The sequence below is a fragment of the Ammodytes marinus genome (genome assembly GCF_949987685.1).
Source record: "Ammodytes marinus genome assembly, chromosome: 19".
Lineage (NCBI taxonomy): Eukaryota > Metazoa > Chordata > Actinopteri > Uranoscopiformes > Ammodytidae > Ammodytes > Ammodytes marinus.
This window is the reverse complement of record NC_137223.1, coordinates 24,367,693-24,389,696: the sequence shown is the minus strand read 5'-3', so window position 1 is coordinate 24,389,696 and position 22,004 is coordinate 24,367,693. Positions and strand designations below refer to the sequence as shown.

Here is a 22,004-nt window from a genome sequence, read left to right as displayed (position 1 = left end):
CATGGATACAGGTTTTGTCCAAAAGGGGCGTTACAATTAACAAAAGCTGAAAGTTCCTCGGAGCACCTTTTGAAGACACGTTTTGACAAATGTTAATTTTGGCTCTTTTGAGGTCAAGACGATTATGACATGATTAGATAAATAACCATTTGCAGTAGATTATGTTCTAGAAAACGTTGGCTTGCTTTGAACTGTGGCGTCATGACAACACAACTTGTACTGTAGTGTTTTCCTTCGACCAAAACAGGTAATGGACATTCTTTGTTTCTGAGTTCGGTGCACAAAAAATAGATAGAAAACACACGCACAACATTGTTTTTTTATACTCAAAACTCATGTGTTATTAATGTTGAATACTGTCTGTTATTATCACACTGAGAATCTGCAGATCTGACTCAAGCTGCTGTGTGTAGAAGGATCGAATGGTAGAACGGACTGCACTTATATAGCGTTTTTTTTTTACCAAAGCGCTTTAAATAGTTTGTCTCATTCACAAATATGCACACACACACACACACACACACACACACACACACACACACACACACACACACACACACACACACACACACACACACACACACACACACACACACAGACACACACACACACACACACACAAACACACGTTTATAGATAACTGCAGCAACCACACAGGGTGCAAGCTAACCATCGGGAGCAGTTTGGGGTTCAGTGGCTTGCCAAGGGACACTTGGGCATGTGGCGGGAGATGGGGGTTAGCGCCCCCTTGTGGGTTTTTTCTACTGTACAAGAGAAGCACAAAAGTGAAAGAGATGCTCATTTATTATCCAATGCTTCTGTTGGTATGGAAGCCGTGCTTACAATCCATTTTTTATGCTGTTATCTTGATAATGGATTAATTATCTTGGGATTTCAAGAAAAAAAAAGCAAATTTTCCCGTGCTGACTTAAAAACGAAAGTTTGTTATCTCTCAATGCTTTTTATGATAAATGCTGTTATGCTGCCTGCCTGAAAAAATTCACTGTTTTTTTTAGATTGCAGGAAAATGTACCGATTATCACAAACATTGCACGCAATTTTGGTGTGAATGAATGTTGCCAACTTTTACAGTTTTCAAAGCAGATGCAAAATGTGTATTTAGCTGTCATGTAGCGTTACAATCTACAATGTTTTTAAGTTGTTTATTTGATAATATGACAGAACATTAATTTTGTAAGGCTTAAAGTTAAATTTTTAAGTGTTTTTTCTTTATAAATTATGATTTATTTGAACTATTTTAAAATAAAATTAAAACAGACCATAGTAGAATTTGGACCCACTGTCAAATGCACAGTAATATTACAGTCTTTATCCCCCAGTCCCCATATGTCAGCTAACATTTAAATAATTTTAATGATCACAGAAATATTATTAATTATTAATGGTATTTTTATAATAACATACCCTTTACTTACCTCTTCAGTTTCACTTATTTTTAGTTTTTATTTATTTTATTTCATTTTCACTAGAAACTTGAAAAATACTTAATGTGGTAAATTTCAAGAAAGTTTGATGTATTTTTCTGTTTTATTGTTGTTAGCTAATGCAATTCTTACATTTATTTGTCTTTCTCTAATATTTTTTGTATAACTTTTATAGAGCACTGAAGTCCTGACATATGGTTATTTATAAATTATTTGTCAAGTTGTAGGCTATTTATTAATATCTGTGAATGAATTATGAAAGGGTTAACAACATTTGGTTCTCTGATTTAAAAAATACTGAGAATTAAACTTGTTTGATACGACCCTGTGCGACATTTAATTTTGTTTTTATTATCTTTTCTTACTAAAAAAAATAGCTTTTTTCTAGTATTGTAATTTTTGCTCAAAAAACACATTTTATGTTAGTGTCCATATACTGTTTTCAACATCTCTCTATACGACCAAAATATGTTACAAGTGAAACCTGAAAAGGATATATATGATGTGTCTGTAACTGTCAATTCAGACACAATTTATGTTTCCATTTTATTAAACTCATTGCAATGACTCTTGTACTGTATCGTTGAAACAGATCTTTCTTTTCAAAATGTGTTAATGTAGAAGGCCTTCTTTCCTCAAAGTTCTACATACAATACCCCATAATGACAACATGGAAAAAGTATTTTTTAAATGTTTGCAAATTTATTAGAAAAAAATAACAAAATATATTATGTTCTTAAGTATTCACAGCCTTTGGCAGCAATTACAGCCTCAAGTCTTAGGGAATATCAAGCCACAAGCTTGTCACACCTGTCTTTGGCAAGTTTAGCTCATTCCTCTTTACAGAACCTCTGGAGCTCCATCAGGTTGGATGGGGAGCGTCGGTGCACAGCCATTTTCAGGTCCCTCCAGAGATGTTCAATGGGATTCAAGTCTGGGCTCTGGCTGGGCCCCTCTAGGACATTCACAAAGTTGTCCTGAAGCCCCTCCTTAGATATCTTGGCTGTGTGCTTAGGGTTGTTGTCCTGTTGAAATGTGAACTTTGACTTATCTGGCCCGGTGACAATACCTCAGCATTTATTTATCTGACCACCCTCCTCCTCTACAACGGAGGACTGTGTCAATCAATTATTTACCAGATTCAGTCAAAACAGGCCTTTGCCCACTCTGGGAACTTCATACATAGGTCCTTGCTTTGCCAGTTTTGCACACAACACTTGAAGCAGCAGGGCATTAAACTCAGTTTGGATTATATTGGATAATAATTTCCTGTCGAAGTCATGGGGACATTAGATCTCTTTGTGCAGTCCTTCAGTTGTGCCTCGGTGCTGGGGGCTGTGGTGGTCCTCCTGCTGCTCTGCCTCATCTCCTCCTCCGGCTTCAGCTCCCAGACGCACAGGAAGGAACCCCCGGGACCCCGACCACTTCCTCTGCTCGGGAACCTGCTACAGCTGGACCTCAAGAGAGCCTACCACAGTCTGCAAGAGGTGGGGAAGTGCTCTGTAGTTTGGGCTGTGTGTGTGTGTGTGTGTGTGTGTGTGTGTGTGTGTGTGTGTGTGTGTGTGTGTGTGTGTGTGTGTGTGTGTGTGTGTGTGTGCAGTGCTTTATAGTTTGGTTTAAACTAGGGCTGTCAAACAACTAAACATCTTAATTAGATTAATCACAGGGTGAGAGGGTGCTTTGTAGTTTGGTTTATGCAGAAACATATAATCCGGATAGCTCTTTCTCCTGTTATTTTGTGAGTGAGTGAGTGAGTGAGTGAGTGAGTGAGTGAGTGAGTGAGTGAGTGAGTGAGTGGGTGTGTGTGTGTGTGTGTGTGTCTTGTATTACTATGTTATGGGGACATGTTTCTGTTTACACAGTGATATTATGGGGACGTACCTTCCTTTTGGGGACAAAATGTAAGTCCCCTTAACGCTATTATCACATTTCAGGGTGAAGACTTGCTTTAAGGTAAGGGTAGACTAAGGTAAAGGTAATGGTTAAGGCAAGGCTCTAGGAAATGAATGTAGGTCTATGTAATGTCCTTCCAAGTGATGAAAACATAATGTGTGTGTGTGTGGTCTTGTATTACTATGTTGTGGGGACATGTTTCTCTTTACACAGTGATATTGTGGGGACGTACCTTCCTTTTGGGGACACAATGGAGGTCCCCTTAACGCAATAATGATATTTTAGGGTGAAGACTTGTTTTAAGGTAAGGGTAGACTAAGGTAAAGGTAATGGTTAAGGCAAGGCTCTAGGAAATTGATGTAAGTCTATGTAATGTCCTCGCAAGTGATGAAAACATAATGTGTGTGTGTGTGTGTGTGCTCTTGTATTACTATGTTGTGGGGACATGTTTCTGTTTACACAGTGATATTGTGGGGACGCACTTTCATTTTGGGGACACAATGGAGGTCCCCTTAACGCAATAATGATATTTTAGGGTGAAGACTTGCTTTTAGGTTAGGGTACTTAGTATTAGGTTAGGGGTTAGGGGTTAGGGGACCTAAGTCCCCAGGAAATGAATGTAAGTCTATGTAATGTCCTCGCAAGTGATGAAAACACAACGTGTGTGTGTGTGTGTGTGTGTGTTTGTGTGTGCATGTGTGTGTCTTGTGTGTGTGTGTGTGTGTGTGTGTGTGTGTGTGTGTGTGTGTGTGTGTGTGTGTGTGTGTGTGTGTGTGTGTGTGTGTGTGTGTGTTTGAAAAAAAAAATGTAATGAAAGTGGTTCCACTTCTTTTAGCTTTCTAAGAAATATGGATCAGTGTTCACAATCTATCTGGGACCCAAGAAAGTGGTGGTGTTGGCTGGATACAAGGCGGTGAAGGAGGCGATAGTCAACCATGCCGAAGAGTTTGGAGACAGAGATGCAACTATAATCATGAAGGAATTAAATCAAGGACATGGTAAGGGATGGAAAAAAATATACATTTTCTAAATACTTTCTTTAACTGTTTTTATATTTTAACCTATGTTGACAGCCTTCGATTCTCAGTTGTGTATTTAACACATTTTGTTGAAACACTTTCTCTCAGGGCTTTTATGGTCCAATGGAGATTCATGGAAGGAGATGAGACGCTTTGCCCTGATGAACTTGAAAGACTTTGGGATGGGCAGGAAGGCGATTGAGGACAAAATCGTTGAGGAATGTCACCACCTCATTGAACAGTTCAAGAAATCCAAAGGTTAATGTCTTATTCATAGTATTATAATCATCTACTACATGGGTAACATTTTGGGTAACACTTTACAATGAGGGTACATTAATTTACTATTAGTTAATGCATAGTTAATGCCTATTAGGCATTAATTAAGTGTTAATACTTAGTTATAAGCAGTAAGTTAATGGTTCATTACTAATTCTTAGTTAAGCATAAACTAAGCATTAAAGTTACTTTATACTTAGTTGGTGTTTATTAAGCATTTTCTAAGCATTTATTAACAGTTATGTAATTATTAGTAAATTATTATTTAGCCTCAATTAAGCATTAACTAACAGGTAATTAATGTACCCTTATTGTAAAGTTTTAACACATTTTCTGTGAAATAATAAATGTCCATGTCCCGTTCCGTTGTTGCAGGACAAGCTTTTGAAACGAGCCAACCACTATATTATACAGTCTCTAATATCATCTGCACCATGGTCTTTGGCAGCAGGTTTGAATATGATGATCCAGTATTTACAACCCTGGTAAATGAAAATCCTGCTCGACTTTACGGCACCCCTTCAATACAGGTTTGATTTTTATATTTTTTGAAGCTTAATTTCAGTATAGGCAAGGCAAGGCAAGGCAGGTTTATTTATATAGCACAATTCAGACACAAGGCCATTCAAAGTGCTTTACAGGGGCAAGATTAAAATACATAATACACATTGGAAAATCGAATGAATAAAACATTGGTGACTAAAATATTAAATAAATAACATATATGATATTGCACCTGGAATGAAGAAATAATAAATGTTCCACTCTCTGATCACAATCCATGTTCAATTTTATCTTTAAAACTGAAACATAACATTTTTTTTTATCAGATTTACAACATGTTCCCGCGGTTCTTCAAGTGGATCGCTAACAGGAAGACAATGCACAGGTCGTTTGATGCCAATAAGAAACTAACCTGGGAGCTGTTGAGGGGTTTGAAAGAGACCCTCAATCCACAGATGTGCAGAGGCGTAGTGGACGCCTTTCTGGTCCGAAAGCAAAATCTGGAGGTTTGATAATACATCTGTACAAATTGATATTTTGATTCATGGAGCTGAAGCAAAATGTGAATCAGTGATGTGATGTAGCTGCACCTTAAGAACTTATGTTTCTCTAACTTTCTCTCTCTTAATTTGTTTTTAATTCTCCCAGCACAGGAATATGATTCTATTTTTAGCTCAACTGTTCCGGAATGCTGGACTGTTATGATCCGTCTGTTTTCTAGTCTTGCCTTTGTGTGTTTCTCCCCATGTCCTGTTAAGTTTCCCTCCTGTGTGATTACTGGTCCCTCCCTAATGTGTTTCACCTGTGCCTCGTTGTCTCTCCTGTCTTGTGTATTTAAGTCCTTGTGTTCCCCTTGGTTGTTGTCGAGTTGGTGAGTTTCTTGTGTTCCCTGCGTCTAGTAGTGCTTTGTGACTTAATAAATCGCCATATCCCACAACCTATCAAGGACAACATAATATTTGTCACAATTCAGGTATTGTTAGTAAAATGATTAACTTTAGGTTTAGGGGATTTAATCACGATGGTGCCTTGTATTTTTCAAATAAAAACAGGAATTTATATATTGTAAATTTACAAATTAATTTCATGCTTCAGTGATGCAAAGCTGCTCCAGGCAACAGATAGGGAAGTAGTTGGCATCGGATTTATTGGCAATGGCATCCCAAAGTTGGAAATTGATTAAACTAATGTCTAACCTAGTGTTTTGTATTTCTGTTAGAACAAAAGAGAGAAAAAGAATGCTTTTTTTCCCCTTTTAAAATATATATATATTTTTTTTTTTTGCTATTTAATGTGATTTGAATAACTGTCCCATTTCCCTGCAGGAATCTGGGATTACCAATAGTCACTTCCACGATGAAAACCTCATAATGACGGTCATGAATTTGTTTTCTGCCGGGACTGAGACAACAGCCACTACTCTGAGATGGGGACTTCTGTTTATGACCAAGTATCCAAAAATACAAGGTAGATTAAAATATCCACACCTTTACAAAACTACTTAACAACTTAATGTCCAAGTCACTCTATCTGCACAGAAGTTTTTGTACCTTCTTTAAGACCAGGTCCAGGAGGAGATAAGTCGGGTGATAGGGAATCGCCAAGTGCTGAGTGAAGACAGAAAGAACCTGCCCTTCACCAACGCAGTCGTTCATGAGACACAGAGGGTGGCTACAATCGCCCCGATAGGCCTTCCTCACAGAACCATTCAAGATGTAACGTTCCAGGGTTACTTTATTAAGAAGGTACGCCTGAATAAGACGCTAAATATGCCATCCATTCTCATGTCATGCTCTAAGACAAAATGGTTAGAGTGCCCCCCCCCCCCCCCATGAGGCTCAGTCCTTGCAGCAGACCCGGTTTGAATCCCCATTTCAACTTTGGCCAAATCTGGCTAATACAGTGAAAAACACCCCAAAAAAGTATCTTTAAAAAAATAAAGATTGTTGCACGGATCAAGTATTCTCAGGGTGTGATAAAATGTTATGGAATTTTAGATACTATTATATATCACATTGAAAATCTTCTCAATATCTGTGTCGTCTGAAGGGGACCACGGTGTATACTTTCTTGACGTCCGTCTTGAATGACGAGAGTGAGTGGAAGAGCCCAGACACGTTTTATCCCGCCCACTTCCTTGACAACGATGGAAAGTTTGTGAAGCGAGATGCCTTCATTCCTTTTTCTGCAGGTTGGTGATTTCAATAGTCGCTTTTTGTCATGTTGAGGCTACTGGCAGACGACCTGAAAAAAATCGAAGTCGCTTTATTGTCAATTTCTACAATATGTGCCAGACATACACAGTAATTAAAATAACGTTTGTCTCCGACCCACTGTGAAATAAGAACAAAAGGATCAATTTAGCCAAAATAAGATAAGTAATTTTTACAATAAATAAAGTCTAATTAGTGCAAAAGGTAAGAGGTAAGGCAAAACAAAGCAGTATAGAAAAAAGTAAACAATTGAAATCTGCAATATGAGAAACATCATTTACAATTGGCTTTTCCTCTGCCATGTGGTGCAGGTATCAGCAAAAAAGTAATAGATAAAGCAAAACAAAACGCTATATGTAATAATAAAATAAAAGAAGTAAATAAATTGAAATGTGGAATATGTGGAACATTATACAATATGTGCGATATGCAGTAGACTGAAGAACTTCAAAGTGTAAATTTGCCTTGTGGTGCAGGCGTCAGGGCTTGTCCTGGAGAGGGTCTGGCCAGGATGGAGCTGTTCATCTTCTTCACCACCCTCCTGCAGAACTTCCGCTTCACTTGCCCCCCCGGACTTTCAGAGGACGACCTGGATCTGACTCCAGTATTGCGTGTCACCCGCGACGCCTTACCTCATAAACTGTGTGCCGTGCCACGTATGTGATGTGGACGGGGGGCTAGAAAGTTAAAATTGCATGATTATGCTTGTTATGCCAGCAGAGCACAAGAATCTGGAAACTTTATTTTTTATATTGGCTTTCTTGTGACCTGAGATGTAGTCCATCATATTAATGTCCATAATAAAACTCCAGATATTTTAAGGTTCAAGATTCAAGGTTACTTTATTAATCATTCCGACCATATCCATATAAAAACACATACAGTACAGTGAAACGAAATTCTGTCGGTGCAAAGTAAATATATTTTTCTTACTTTTTAGCAAACCGGAGCAATTTGAGTGAGTTGTTTAATTGTAATACTAAATCTGAACCTGAAATCAATAAATCATGCTCTCAAATCTAAAGACAACGCTAATTAAAAAAGATAAGAAAATAACTCCATATGATGGTGGATTTAGTCAACGTTGGTTTGGGTCTTTTCATGGGAGTTGTTAACAATAAAACAATAGAGAATACTGTTGATTGAATCCTGCACGTTAACTGCCTCAAAACCCAACTGGAGGGACTTACAATAGTGCAGACTGTTGATTATTTTTGTCTTAATGTATCCCACTATTTAAAAATGTAAATATTTAATTAAATGTATCTGTGAAGCTAATGATTTTAGATCTATATATAAACTGTGGGATGCCGGAAAATCTTCTTTTCTGTCATTAATACTGGAATCGCTTGATATGCCGACGACATTACTCTGTACCTTTCTGTTGGAATCAAAAGTTGCTGAGTAAATGCAAATCAATATTAAAAAAAAATGTTTTACTTACTTTGAATGCCTTCATGTTGTTTTCAAAAACACTGTAAATGTAGATGTATGTAGTAATTTAAAATGTCATGTTAAAACCTTTTGGACTAGAGTTAAAGGGCTGTGATACTTTTATATCTTTTACGATATTGCCAAAGTAAATACACAATTTTGTCCAGTAGAACCAACTGCATTTATATGGAGATATTAACTGATTACCTGAAAATAATATGGCACCAACATGGAAAGTAATGACAAAATCGTGAATTTTTTTTTCAGGTTTTATATTTTTTAGAATATTTGTCCGATCTGCTTAGACACTTTTATAAAAAATATGATACAATTTGTAAGATCACTTTGACTGACAAAAAACAGCAACTTTATAATGAACCAGGCATTCATTGTGTAAAAAAACAAACACATAACACACTTTCTTCATGGCTGCGTCTGTCTTTGTCTCTATGTGCAGTGTGAACAAACTGTGCTTAAAATATGCACATGTAAACACACACGGATATAACACCTGTATTGTTTTAGATATGACTGACAGCATTGGTGGTGAGTGATGCTGTTGTTACTAATAGATTGTACTCAACCACAAAAGGAAGTCACATGATTGCTTAAGTCGACTCGAAGAAAAACCTGACAGTTCATCGCATGTTTCCAGAGAACGCACACAGAATGTCTTCGCTGGTGTTAATCCTACTTGTTTTGCTTCAATTTGAAGGTAATTACTCTTATTTATCTTGTTATTTATGAGTTAATCAAAGTTTTATTTACTTTACTTTATTATTTATATCAGTATATCAAGGCAAAATTATATTTGCACCAGGAACAAAAATATATTCTTTTTTGTAATTTAATTTATTCTAAAAAAGGTGTGGAAATCCTAAATCAAATATCCTAAATAGGAACCAGTGGGCGTGATGCTTGAGCCACAGACAGTGAAGATTTCATGTAGAGACCAACACCAGCAATGTGCCTGTTTCTTAATACTCTCTGACCCTGTTTGTGGGAGTAAATTATGCATTTTTTATGGATTATTTAGTTTACAGTTTACAGATGTGGATGAATACACAAGTGGAAAAAAGATACAACATACAAAACAACAGACACTTGTCAAATGCAGTATGCCAAAAATACCCAGATGTCCTAGCACATCCGGTCGCATTTTGCAGAGTGCAAACCAGCATGCTCATGTCTGTTTTGACCCACAATCCTCTGCACAGTGGATGTTTTCTCACATCAACTTAGAGAGAGATGTACCAATTGTACCCACTGCATACTTTTTATGGACAATTTCAGTTTCTAGTATAAAAAAATTAAAAAGTAGGTTACTGTGAACACGGGGTGTGTGTTCATTATGATGATGGAGGTTGATCAATGCAACTGTTTTGCTCTCTGAGGTGTGTTCAACTAAGATAAATCAGTCAGTGATACACACACAAGGCTTGTTAGTGTATACAGTAAGTTTGCTTGGCTGATTTGTTGAGAATACCATCAGACTTGAACAGGGACAGCGGCATCTAGTGGCGTTTAGGGAACATTACAACACTTTCTCACCTTTCTACACGTCAGGTTAGGGTTCAAATTGTGTATGATATGTGTGTATGCATTTAAGCACATAATGTACGTGTGTGTGTGTGTGTGTGTGTATATAAGATGACATCAGATGCCTGCAATCCTCAATAAAAGAAGCTTTTCTTTTAAGTAATCAGGATAACATTTAGGAAATGGGCGTATTCACTTTCTTGTAAAAGCTTTAGGTTAGAGAGCATCAGAGATCCGACCGGTTGATTTTAAAGTAGCTGTGTAAACTTTTTGCTTCAAATGTTTGTGTATAAAGATAGTTGTACGTGATCATTCGTCTCTTAAATTTGTAAATTCTTTCTTTCCAGGAGGCATCGGTGGAGACCCCTTCTTTCAGTTCTACAGACCTGGACATGATGCCATTCTGCCCTGTAGCAGCACACACCCTCCAACAACATGCTCCGATGTTTCATGGTTTTACAGCGGACATACATCATCGTATGAATATGAAGTGGAGAATGTAGTGGAGAATGGAAATATCGATCAGAGTTCAGCACTAGCCTCCAGGCTGAGTCTGCAGACTAACTGCTCTTTGGTCATTAAGAACATCACTGCTGAAGATGCTGGTTTCTTCACCGGTCGACAGGGGGGGACTCGTCGTTACGATATCCATACATATCTAAGTGTTCTCACAAGTGAGTCTTATTTTCTTACAATTTCGTTCATCAGATTATCAAGAGTTCAATCTATTTATTTCAACATGTTTTGGGACAAAAAGTAGATGTAAAACACTGATGAGAAAAAATTAAAAGAAGTTTGTCAGAAGTGTGTAGTGAAGTCGCTGACTCTCAAGCAGATGTCAAAACACTTTCAATGTTGAGTTAACACTTCTTTTTTCTCTCAGTTTCTCCATATCCACCAGACGCTGACGCTGAAGTCACATTAGAGTGCTCCCTGTGGAGGTACACTGGACTCGGTCCTTGTAAGAAGAACAGCCTCCGCTGGCTGAATGAAACCGGCTCTGAGCTGACTGATAAAGGGGTCGGGTATGAATTCCTCGAACAGACAAACTGTGTATCTCGTCTGAAGGTGAAGCGTCAAAGTGGCCACAACAGGAGATACACCTGCCAGTTTGTTGATCAGAGCAACAAAGTATTGATCCAGGGCGACTACACACCCATCTTCACAGGTAGGAAAACATGCAATCAGTAAGATATTTGGGTTAAGGTAACATGATGGTTATTTTGTCGTGCAGAGGAATAGATATTTGACTTATATATTAACTGATGTTTCTTTTTCTAAACCATGTACAACAGAATCCCCAACAGAATCCCCAGATCCCATCGATCCAGTCGGTTGGTTTCCTCTGAGCTCCGTCATGTTGGCTGTGAAAATCGCTGGAATGATCCTGATAATTGTCATCACTGTTCTTCTCATCAGAGACGCAGGTGAGCAAATTCATTCAGTAGCATTTGTAAATTTTTACAGGGAACAAAAAAAGCACATGAAACCTATAACAATGTGATTTTAAAAATTAACTCTTACACGTTGAAAAACTGGACTTAAATTTTCATCCTGTTGTCACTGCTGTGGTCATTTCAGTCTCTCTGGTCGATTGATATTGTTTCCTTTTAAACTATTTTTTCAGAATGTCATTTGCTGTCTTGTATTTCACAGGTGCATTAAAGGAGGAGTAAGCCATTCCAGAGAAAGCTTGTTGATATTTGAGCTGAGCACCAAAACAAATTCACCCTTCCCTTCCTGCTCCTGGCCTTTGCAACAACAGTCTTCATTAACTACCTGTCCAATAGCATTGTTGCTACATACTGTAAATCACGAATGCTGCCTGTAGCTGATTGGTTAGAGAAATGTTTATCCAACTCCCTTTATATACATACCTGTTTAAAGAGCCTAAGCTGTGTATAAACACCAGACTTTTTTCAGCTCACACACAGTACGGATAGAAAGCAGGCAGTGAGGAGATATTCACTGATTTTGACCAAAAGTTGTTTTGGATTATAATTTCTGACTCTACCTTTAAGGTGCAAACAAAGTCCATATGAAATATCCTTCTACCAATGGACTGCTCTCATTGACCACTTCCACATCTTTCTACTCCTTAAATCATGTTGATAATTTCTGTCAAATTGTTTTCAAAAAGCATGTTGTGTTGTTTCAGAATGACAGGTTGTATTTTTTAGATTCACAAAGGAACAAATGACTATGATAAAAAAGAAAAAAATCTGTCTCTTATTAAAGTGCTAACACAGAAATATCCCAAGCTTTTTTGCAGCTTATTATAGCCTCAGTTATCTTATCATTTTGCGTATTTTGTGCAGTTCAGTCTCAACTATTTTATATACTCTGTTTGTAGCATTAGGGGCAGCTTTTGACTGCAAACAAGTTCTACTGTAATGTGTGTACTAGATGAGAACATGTGAGTTTGCAGTACATATGTGTGTGTATGACAATGAGTGAAATCATATTTAGATAAGTGGTTGTTATTCCATATCGCAGGGGGAAAGGTACCCGCTTGTTAAATGTGTCAACATGGTCAGTCACTGCCAATAAAGTCACATTTTGCAATTATGCATGTTGCAGTCAGCTTCCTCTTTATTTTTGCAGTGTGTGTGTGAGTGAGTGAGTGAGTGAGTGAGTGAGTGAGTGAGTGAGTGAGTGAGTGAGTGAGTGAGTGAGTGAGTGAGTGAGTGAGTGAGTGAGTGAGTGTGTGAGTGAGTGAGTGAGTGTGTGAGTGAGTGAGTGAGTGAGTGAGTGAGTGAGTGAGTGAGTGAGTGAGTGAGTGAGTGAGTGAGTGAGTGAGTGAGTGAGTGAGTGCGTGCGTGCGTGCGTGCTTGTCGTAAAGCATTCATGACGCAACGCTTATGTGGTCATTGTTTCAGTCCACTTCCTCTTTATGTCAGCTGTGTGTGTGTGTTGCTCTCGACACGTGGGGGGTGTAGCATGTCAAAACACAACAATCATATGCTCATTGTAGCTCTGGGTTTAATATTCTCTTAGGATTAATTATAATATCTTTGTTGATCCCTTAACTTCATATCTAGTGTCACCGTTTTGTATTTAGGTTTATGACTTGAAACTTTCAAAACTAATGACATGCACATCGTCCTTAGCTGTAGTTCCTGTTTCCTTCTAATGGGCCAAAGACTAAACTTAGAAGTGTCAGTGTTTTTCTTAAAGTCAGCTCAATTTCTTGTAACTCTCTGTATGGCTTCTTATCAAACCTACCACTTCCTCTTTTTTTTAAAGTTATTTTTTTAGATACTTTTTTCGGCACTTCCAATGCTTTATTTATAGCGCAGAGAGACAGAGATGAAATGGGGCTCAGAGGGGGAATGACAATGCCTAGAACTGACAACGGGTCAGATTCGAACCCGGGTCTGCTGTGAAGAGGACTGAGCCTCTATGGAGGAGGGGGGAGGACGCTCTAAGCACTACACCACGAGCGCCCACCATACTACTTCCCCTTTTGTTGACACCTCTGAAATGACGACATTTCCGTTTCTCTGTATGGTGAGAAAACATTGAGCACAGACATAAAAGTTAAAACTATTAAAGACCTACTTCACCGGTGGAAATATAATTCTGCAAACATTTTAGAAATGAGTTCATCCTAGCATGAGATAAAGGCATAAAGAGTGTTTTATGGTCTCACTGTTCAACCCTACATTTTCCCATGTGTGACATCACACATGGGAAAATTAGGATTAACAGGACAGCTGGGCCAAGGGAAGACTGAGGGAAGAAAAACCTCATTCTTTATAATATCATAATAACGATTTTATAATGATAGAATGCCGGTTTTGTATGGGTGAAGTTTCCTTTAAGTGTGATATAAACTACGATATATTAATCATGTGTTTTATATTGTAAAGAGCCTCTTCCACAGTCACTTGATAATATAATGAGTAATAATGTTTACAGGCATGAATACAAACCACTATGTGTGTATTTTGCATTTGTAGAATATGATCTGCATCTCTGTTAGTTATCTAGTTATCTTATTTAGTCATATCTATTTAGTTTATTTATGTCTTGTATCTGAGTATGCAAAAGGTCATTTAGACAAGCCAGCTTCATATTGGAAGAAAATGCTTTGGACTGATGAGACAAAAATTAAGTTATTTGGTCTTTATAAAAAGCAGATGTTTTGGTGCAAATTGCGCTGAATTGTTGAACGATGTACAGATGCACCATCTGCAGCCAGATGTTCTTGCAGGCCTTTGGAGGTGATCTGTGGGTTGTGTGCAACCATTCTCACAATCCTCCACCTATGCCGCTCCTGTTTTTTTCTTGGTCTGCCATGCCTGGGTTTAACTGCCACTATGCCTGTGTCCTTCCATTTCCTGACAACGTTCCCTACAGTCGAAATTGACAATTGAAACCTTTGGGAAAGCTTCTTGTAGCCTTCCCCTAAACCATGACAATGAACAATCTTTGTTTTTCAGATCTTTTGGGAGCTGTTTTGATGATCCCATTCTGTTTCACTTCAGCAGAGAGTCAAAGAGAAGTGCAACTTGCATTTAGGCACCTAAAATAAATTTTCTCATGATTAAACAGACAATTATATGAGGTTCAAGGCTTAACAACATAATCCAACCAACTTTGTGTTTAAAGTCATCAGTTTTACATGCTGTTACAGGCATTAAAATCAACAAAACCACAAGGGTACCCATATTTTTGCACAGCCAGTTTTTCACATTTTATTTTATTTCATACAACCAAATACTGCTTTTCAAAAAATCTTTGTTTGGAAAACATCCCAGTACTTAACTGTTCCTGGTAAATTAAAGACATACCACTTTTAAATTTTTTTTGTGAAAGCAGAGTCAATTATAATGCCGGCTGAGAGGGGTTCCCAAACTTTTTCATATGACTGTATTAGAAGGAATAGGAAGTGGTGTCAGCCTGTTGCTTACGACAGGCTCGGTGGTGAGTGAGACTGTCTAATAAGATCGACCAAAAAGAGGAAACAGCTCAGTCACATACTGATCAGCAGCACAGAGCACACGTCTGCTGTCGGCGGGGAATAAACACAACATGTCTCTACTGGGATTAATCCTAATCGGTGTCCTTCAGTTTGAAGGTAAAGCTGTTTTCTTATTTAAATGTGTATCATTATGTTACAGTAATGTGAAGTTTTTCATTTGAGAAAGTCTAGAATGAAAATGTGTTAACAGGAACAAGTCATGGTTTCCTGCTTTAGTCACAACTTTGATGAGCCTTTGACAACTGCTCTCCACCAAATATTGAACTATATTAAGTATGAATTGGTTAATTTTATACATGCAATGCACAAACTAATACAAGTTACTGTGTGTTATAACACACATCAAAACAAAGATAATGACAGCAAATGTGGATATACAGTAATTTGCTATTTTGGTTAACCTTTGTTTATTCTGATAGATTGTTTGGTGCTGTAATGGTCGGATATTTAGACACAAATCAACCTCAAAATCATCAACCTCTAAATAGGGGGAAGGAAACCCATTCCCTCCTAGTGGTTGCAAATGTAAAAACCCAATTCAGAACTTAAAATGTATTTTATTTTATTTGGAATAAAATGAAACAATATCCATGTGTTATCATTTGTGTCTCTATGACGATGATTATACGATATACTGTATGTATATAATGTTTAATTAATTTTATTTCCAACAGGCATCAGTGGGCAAAGGACTCGTCTCTACTACAGATCAGGACAAGATGCCATTCTGCCCTGTAGCCGTGGATCTAACTCTCCAACCTCATGCTCTGAGGTTTCATGGCTTCACAACAGAGATAACTCACAGACTTCAAATGACGTGGTGAAGGGAAAGAGTGTGAAGAGTTCAGCTCGAGCTGCCAGGCTGAGTCTGCAGACTAACTGCTCTTTGGTCATTAAGAACATCACTGCTGAAGATGCAGGTCGCTACACCTGTCGACAGGGGGAGGATGATAACTACGATGTAGCTACATATCTAAGTGTTCTCACAAGTGAGTCTCATTTCCTTAAAAACCCATTCATTAAATTATCAAGAGGGAATTCTACATTTTCTCAACACGTTGTTTGGGACAAAACATGTAAAAACAATGATGTAAAAAGATGATTATATACATATCAGGGCCTTGTAGTGAAGTTCCTGCCTCTCCAGCAGATATCAAACATTTGTAATCCTGAGTTAACACGTTCTTTCCCATCTCAGTCTCTACATATCCACCAGACGCTGACGGTGAAGTCACATTAGAGTGCTCCCTGTGGAGAGACTCTGGACTCGGTCCTTGTAAGAAGAGCAGCCTCCGCTGGCTGGATGAAACCGGCTCTGAGCTGCTCGGTGAAGGTGTCGGGTACGAGGTCTTCAGTCAGACAAACTGTGTCTCTGGTCTGAAGGTGAAGCGTCAGAGTGGCCACAACAGGAGATACACCTGCCAGTTTGTCTATCAGAGCAACATATTCATACAGGGCGACTACACACCCATCTTCACAGGTAGGAAAACATAAAGCCAGTAAGAAAAGCAAATTTAGGATAAGATTAAAATATGAATTAGACCACAATATAAATCCAGTTTATTGGCTGTAATCATGTCATATGGTGTCTTATGTGTTTTAAGCCGTGGAGTCAAAACATGATAAACCAAAAGGATTGGATCAGACCTACATCATCATCATTGGAGCAGCGGTCGGTTTGGTGGTAGTGCTGGTTATCATCGCTGCTGTTCTCCTCCGACGCAGGAAGAAAACCAAAGTGACACACGGTCAGTAAGACAGAATAAGTTTTATTGAAATGTGATTTAAATAATGTTAAATATGATTTCTGAGATATGTAATGATATGATATGATTGCTATGTTGGGCCTATTTTTCTTAAATTGTCACAATTATCCAATTGAACCCAGTTATGAGCCTATCATAGAAAATACATTTAACCCATTGTTATGGTTAGAGAGAAATACAATATAATAAACTTTGCATTGAGCATCTTGTAAGTACCTTATGGTACCACTATGGTAACCTGCAGTGTAATATGCCGTTCAATAAAAGGATTGAAACAGTTGACCAAAACACTGTTTGTGCTGACTCAAGTTAAGTGAACTTCTGAAAGTTGGTGTTTTCAATGGCCTCAGCAGTGCGTCTGAGGTTGGATGTGTGCTCGCTCTACGTTGATTTCACAGTCTGTGACCAAAAGTCAGACGCAGACGCGAGGTAGACGCGCAGTAGAGGTAGGATGTGTGTGGGGCGCGTAAGAAACAAACGCTGCCTGTAGCTGATTGGTTAGAGAAATGTTTATCCAACTCCCTTTGCATACATACCTGTTTAAAGAGCCTAGGCTGTGTATAAACACCAGACTTTTTTCAGCTCACACACAGTACGGCTAGATAGCAGACAGTGAGGAGATATTCACTGATTTTGACAAAAAGTGTTTTGGATTATAATTTCTGACCCTACCTTTAAGGTGCAAACAAAGTCCATAATGAAAATATCCTTCTACTAACCGACTGCTCTCATTGAACACTTCCACATCTTTCTACTCCTTAAATCATGTTAATAATTTCTGTCAAATTGTTTTCAAAAAGCAAATGTTGTGTTGTTTCAGAATGACAGGTTGTATTTTTTAGATTAACAAAGGAACAAATGACTATGATAAAAAAGAAAAAAATCTGTCTCTTATTGAAGTGCTAACACAGATATATCCCATGCTTTGCAGCTCTGCAGCTTATTTTAGCCTCATTTATCTTATAGTTTATCTTTAAAGGCACATTTTGCTGTGTAGTTCAGTCTCAATAGTCTTATATACTCTGTTTGTAGCATTAGGGGCAGCTTTTGACAGCAAACAAGTTCTACTGTAATGTGTGTACTTGATGAGAACATGTGAGTTTGCAGTACATATGTGTGTGTATGACAATGAGTGAAATCATATTTAGATTATTAGTTATAGTTGCATATTTTAGGGGTAAAGGTACGTGCTTGTTACATTTGTATACATGTCAGTCACTGCCAATAAAGTCACATTTTGCAATTATGCATGTTGCAGTCCACTTCCTCTTTATTTTTTGCAGTGTGTGTGTGAGTGAGTGAGTGAGTGAGTGAGTGAGTGAGTGAGTGAGTGAGTGAGTGAGTGAGTGAGTGAGTGAGTGAGTGAGTGTGTGAGTGAGTGAGTGAGTGTGTGAGTGAGTGAGTGAGTGAGTGAGTGAGTGTGTGAGTGAGTGAGTGAGTGAGTGAGTGAGTGAGTGAGTGAGTGAGTGAGTGAGTGAGTGAGTGAGTGAGTGAGTGAGTGTTTGTCGTAAAGCATTTGTGACGCAACGCTTATATGTGGTCATTGTAGCTCTGCGTTTAATATTCTCTTAGGATTAATTATAATATCTTTGTTGATCTCTTAACTTCATATCTAGTGTCACCGTTTTGTATTTAGGTTTATGACTTGAAACTTTCAAAACTAATGACATGCACGTCGTCCTTAGCTGTAGTTCCTGTTTCCTTCTAATGGGCCAAAGACTAAACTTAGAAGTGTCAGTGTTTTTCTTAAAGTCAGCTCAATTTCTTGTAACTCTCTGTATGGCTTCTTATCAAACCTACCACTTCCTCTTTTTTTTAAAGTTTTTTTTTAGATACTTTTCTCGGCACTTCCAATGCTTTATTTAAAGTGCATAGAGACAGAGATGAAATGGGGCTCAGAGGGGGAATGACAATGCCTAGAACTGACAACGGGTCGGATACAAACCCGGGTCTGCTGTGAAGAGGACTGAGCCTCTATGGAGGAGGGGGGAGGACGCTCTAAGCACTACACCATGAGCGCCCCACCATACTACTTCCCCTTTTGTTGACACCTCTCAAATGACGACATTTCCGTTACTCTGTATGGTGAGAAAACATTGAGCACAGACATAAAAGTTAAAACTATTAAAGACCTACTTCACCGGTGGAAATATAATTCTGCAAACATTTTAGAAATGAGTTCATCCTAGCATGAGATAAGGCATAAAGAGTGTTTTATGGTCTCACTGTTCAACCCTACATTTTCCCATGTGTGACATCACACATGGGAAAATTAGGATTAACAGGACAGCTGGGCCAAGGGAAGACTGAGGGAAGAAAAACCTCATTCATTGTATCATAATAACGATTTTATAATGATAGAACGCCGGTTTTGTATGGGTGAAGTTTCCTTTAAGTGTGATATAAACTAGGATATATTAATCATGTGTTTTATATTGTAAAGAGCCTCTTCCACAGTCACTTAATAATATAATGAGTAATAATGTTTACAGGCATGAATGCAAACCACTAGGTCTGTATTTTGCATTTGTAGAATAAGATCTGCATCTCTGTTATTTATCTAGTTATCTTATTTAGTCATATCTATTTTGTCTTGTATCTCTGATTATTTAAGTTACTTTAAAGGTGGGTTAGGCAACATTTTCATTCAAAATCTAATTATAGTCATAGAGCTCGAGCAGGGAGCAGGGAGCAGTAAGCTACATATCAGTGTGTTAGCCACCGAGCTAACCAAAGCTAACCCCAGTCAAGGAAGTGGAGAGGCTTCTGCTCTGTGCCCCAAGAAGTAGCAGGGAGGAGCTTAGACATGAGTCTCCTGTTTACAAAACAATACCAACAAATGCTTTAATGTAAAATACAGCCAGAGAGAGGAGGACTGTGCAGATAAACACACCACCACATATTCTAGTTCTAGTGGAGCAGAAGTGATCATTGAGTGGGATTATTTTGATGTGACTACAGTATAATTTATTTTTTCATTAAAACGTTGCATAGTCTGTCTTTAAATATAACTCTTCTTTATGAAATTTACCTACTTTAATTCAGTCCGTTCAACAAGTACATGAAACCAAATGAGTAAATTCTCTTCATATGAATTTCTTAGTAACTACAAACTGACACAACTGCGGTTTGTGAAACACATGTACACATGTTCCTTGTAATTGTGACTTGTGTCTTGTGCAGTAAGTATTAGAAGGAATAGGAAGTGGTGTCAGCCTGTTGCTTACGACAGGCTCGGTGGGTGAGACTGTCAAATATGTTCGACCAAAAAGAGGAAACAGCTCAGTCACATACTGATCAGCAGCACAGAGCACACGTCTGCTGTCAGCGGGGAATAAACACAACATGTCTCTACTGGGATTAATCCTAATCCTTGTGCTTCAGTTTGAAGGTAAAGCTGTTTTCTTATTTAAATGTGTATCATTAGTTTACAGTAATGTGAAGTTTTTCATTTGAGAAAGTCAAGAATGAAAATGTGTTACCAGGAAGAAGTCATGGTTTCCTGCTTTAGAAAAGACTGATGAGCCTTTGACAACCGCTCTCCACCAAATATTGAACTTTTAATTATAAATTGGTTCATTTTATACATGCATTGCATAAACTAATATAAGTTACTGTGTGTTATAACACATATCAAAACAAAGACAATTCCAGCAGATGTGGTTGTATTTTTCATTCAACCTTTGTTTATTCTGACTGTTTTGTGCCGTAATGGTCAGATGTTTAACAGTGGAGGTCAGTTGTATGTATTTCCCCAAAGTCCATGATAAAATAACTAACTTGGACAAAAATCAAGCTCAAAATCAACATCACATCGAAATCCATTCCCTCCTTGTGGTTTAAAATGTAAAACACTTAAACAACGTTTTATTTTATTTGGAATAAAATGAAACAATATCCATGTGTTATCATTTGTGTCTCTATGATGATGATTATATGATATACTGTATGTCTATAATGTTTAATTTATTTTATTTCCAACAGGCATCAGTGGGCAAAGGAATCGTCTCTACTACAGACCAGGACATGATGCCATTCTGCCCTGTAGCCGTGGATCTAACTCTCCAACCACATGCTCTGAGGTTTAATGGTTTTACAACAGAGATAACTCACAGACTTTAAATCATGTGGAGAAGGGAAAGAGTGTGAAGAGTTCACCCCGAGCTGCCAGGCTGAGTCTGCAGACTAACTGCTCTTTGGTCATTAAGAACATCACTGCTGAAGATGCTGGTCTCTTCACCTGTCGACAGGGGCTGACTGATTATTACGATGTCCGGACATATCTAAGTGTTCTCACAAGTGAGTTTAATTTCCTTACAATCTCATTATAGGATTATCAAGAGGGAATTCAACATTTTCTCAACACGTTTTTCGGGACAAAAATGTAAAAGGAAAACAATTATGAAAAAATATGATTATATAAATGTCAGGGCCTTGTAGTGAAGTTGTTGACTTTTCGGCAGATGTAAAAAAATATATAAAAATGTATGCCTGGTTAACACTGTTTTCCCCTCTCAGTCTCTCCAAATCCACCAGACGCTGATCCAAAGGGGGACGGTGAAGTCACATTAGAGTGCTCTCTGTTGAGATACGACAATCGACCTCCTTGTGAGAAGAACAGCTTCCGCTGGCTGGATGAAACCGGCTCTGAGCTGCTGGGTGGAGTTGTCCTCGGACAGACAAACTGTGTCTCTCGTCTGAAGGTGAAGCTTCAGAGTGGCCACAACAGGAGATACACCTGCCAGTTTGTTAATCAGAGCAACATATTGATACAGGGCGACTACACACCCATCTTCACAGGTAGGAAAACATGCAATCAGTAAGATATTTGGGTTAATGTAACATTATGGTTATTTTGTCATGCAGAGGAATAGATATTTGACTTATATATTAACTGATGTTTCTTTTTCTAAACCAGGTACAAC

General features: G+C 38.1%; 1 protein-coding gene across 1 annotated transcript; it reads left to right on the top strand.

Annotated features, from left to right (window-relative positions):
* Nucleotides 1-2,725: 2,725 nt before the first annotated feature.
* On the top strand, nucleotides 2,726-12,002 carry LOC307265724 (cytochrome P450 2K1-like; the record flags this gene model as incomplete). The annotated part of the gene is made up of 13 exons (XM_080047519.1): nucleotides 2,726-2,932; nucleotides 4,174-4,336; nucleotides 4,466-4,615; nucleotides 5,012-5,121; nucleotides 5,467-5,646; nucleotides 6,466-6,607; nucleotides 6,701-6,885; nucleotides 7,190-7,331; nucleotides 7,830-8,009; nucleotides 10,674-11,000; nucleotides 11,210-11,494; nucleotides 11,622-11,753; nucleotides 11,983-12,002. 13 exons carry the CDS (start codon nucleotides 2,726-2,728, stop codon nucleotides 12,000-12,002), a joined length of 2,223 nt encoding a protein of 740 aa, XP_079903645.1.
* Between the last annotated feature and the right edge of the window lie 10,002 nt (nucleotides 12,003-22,004).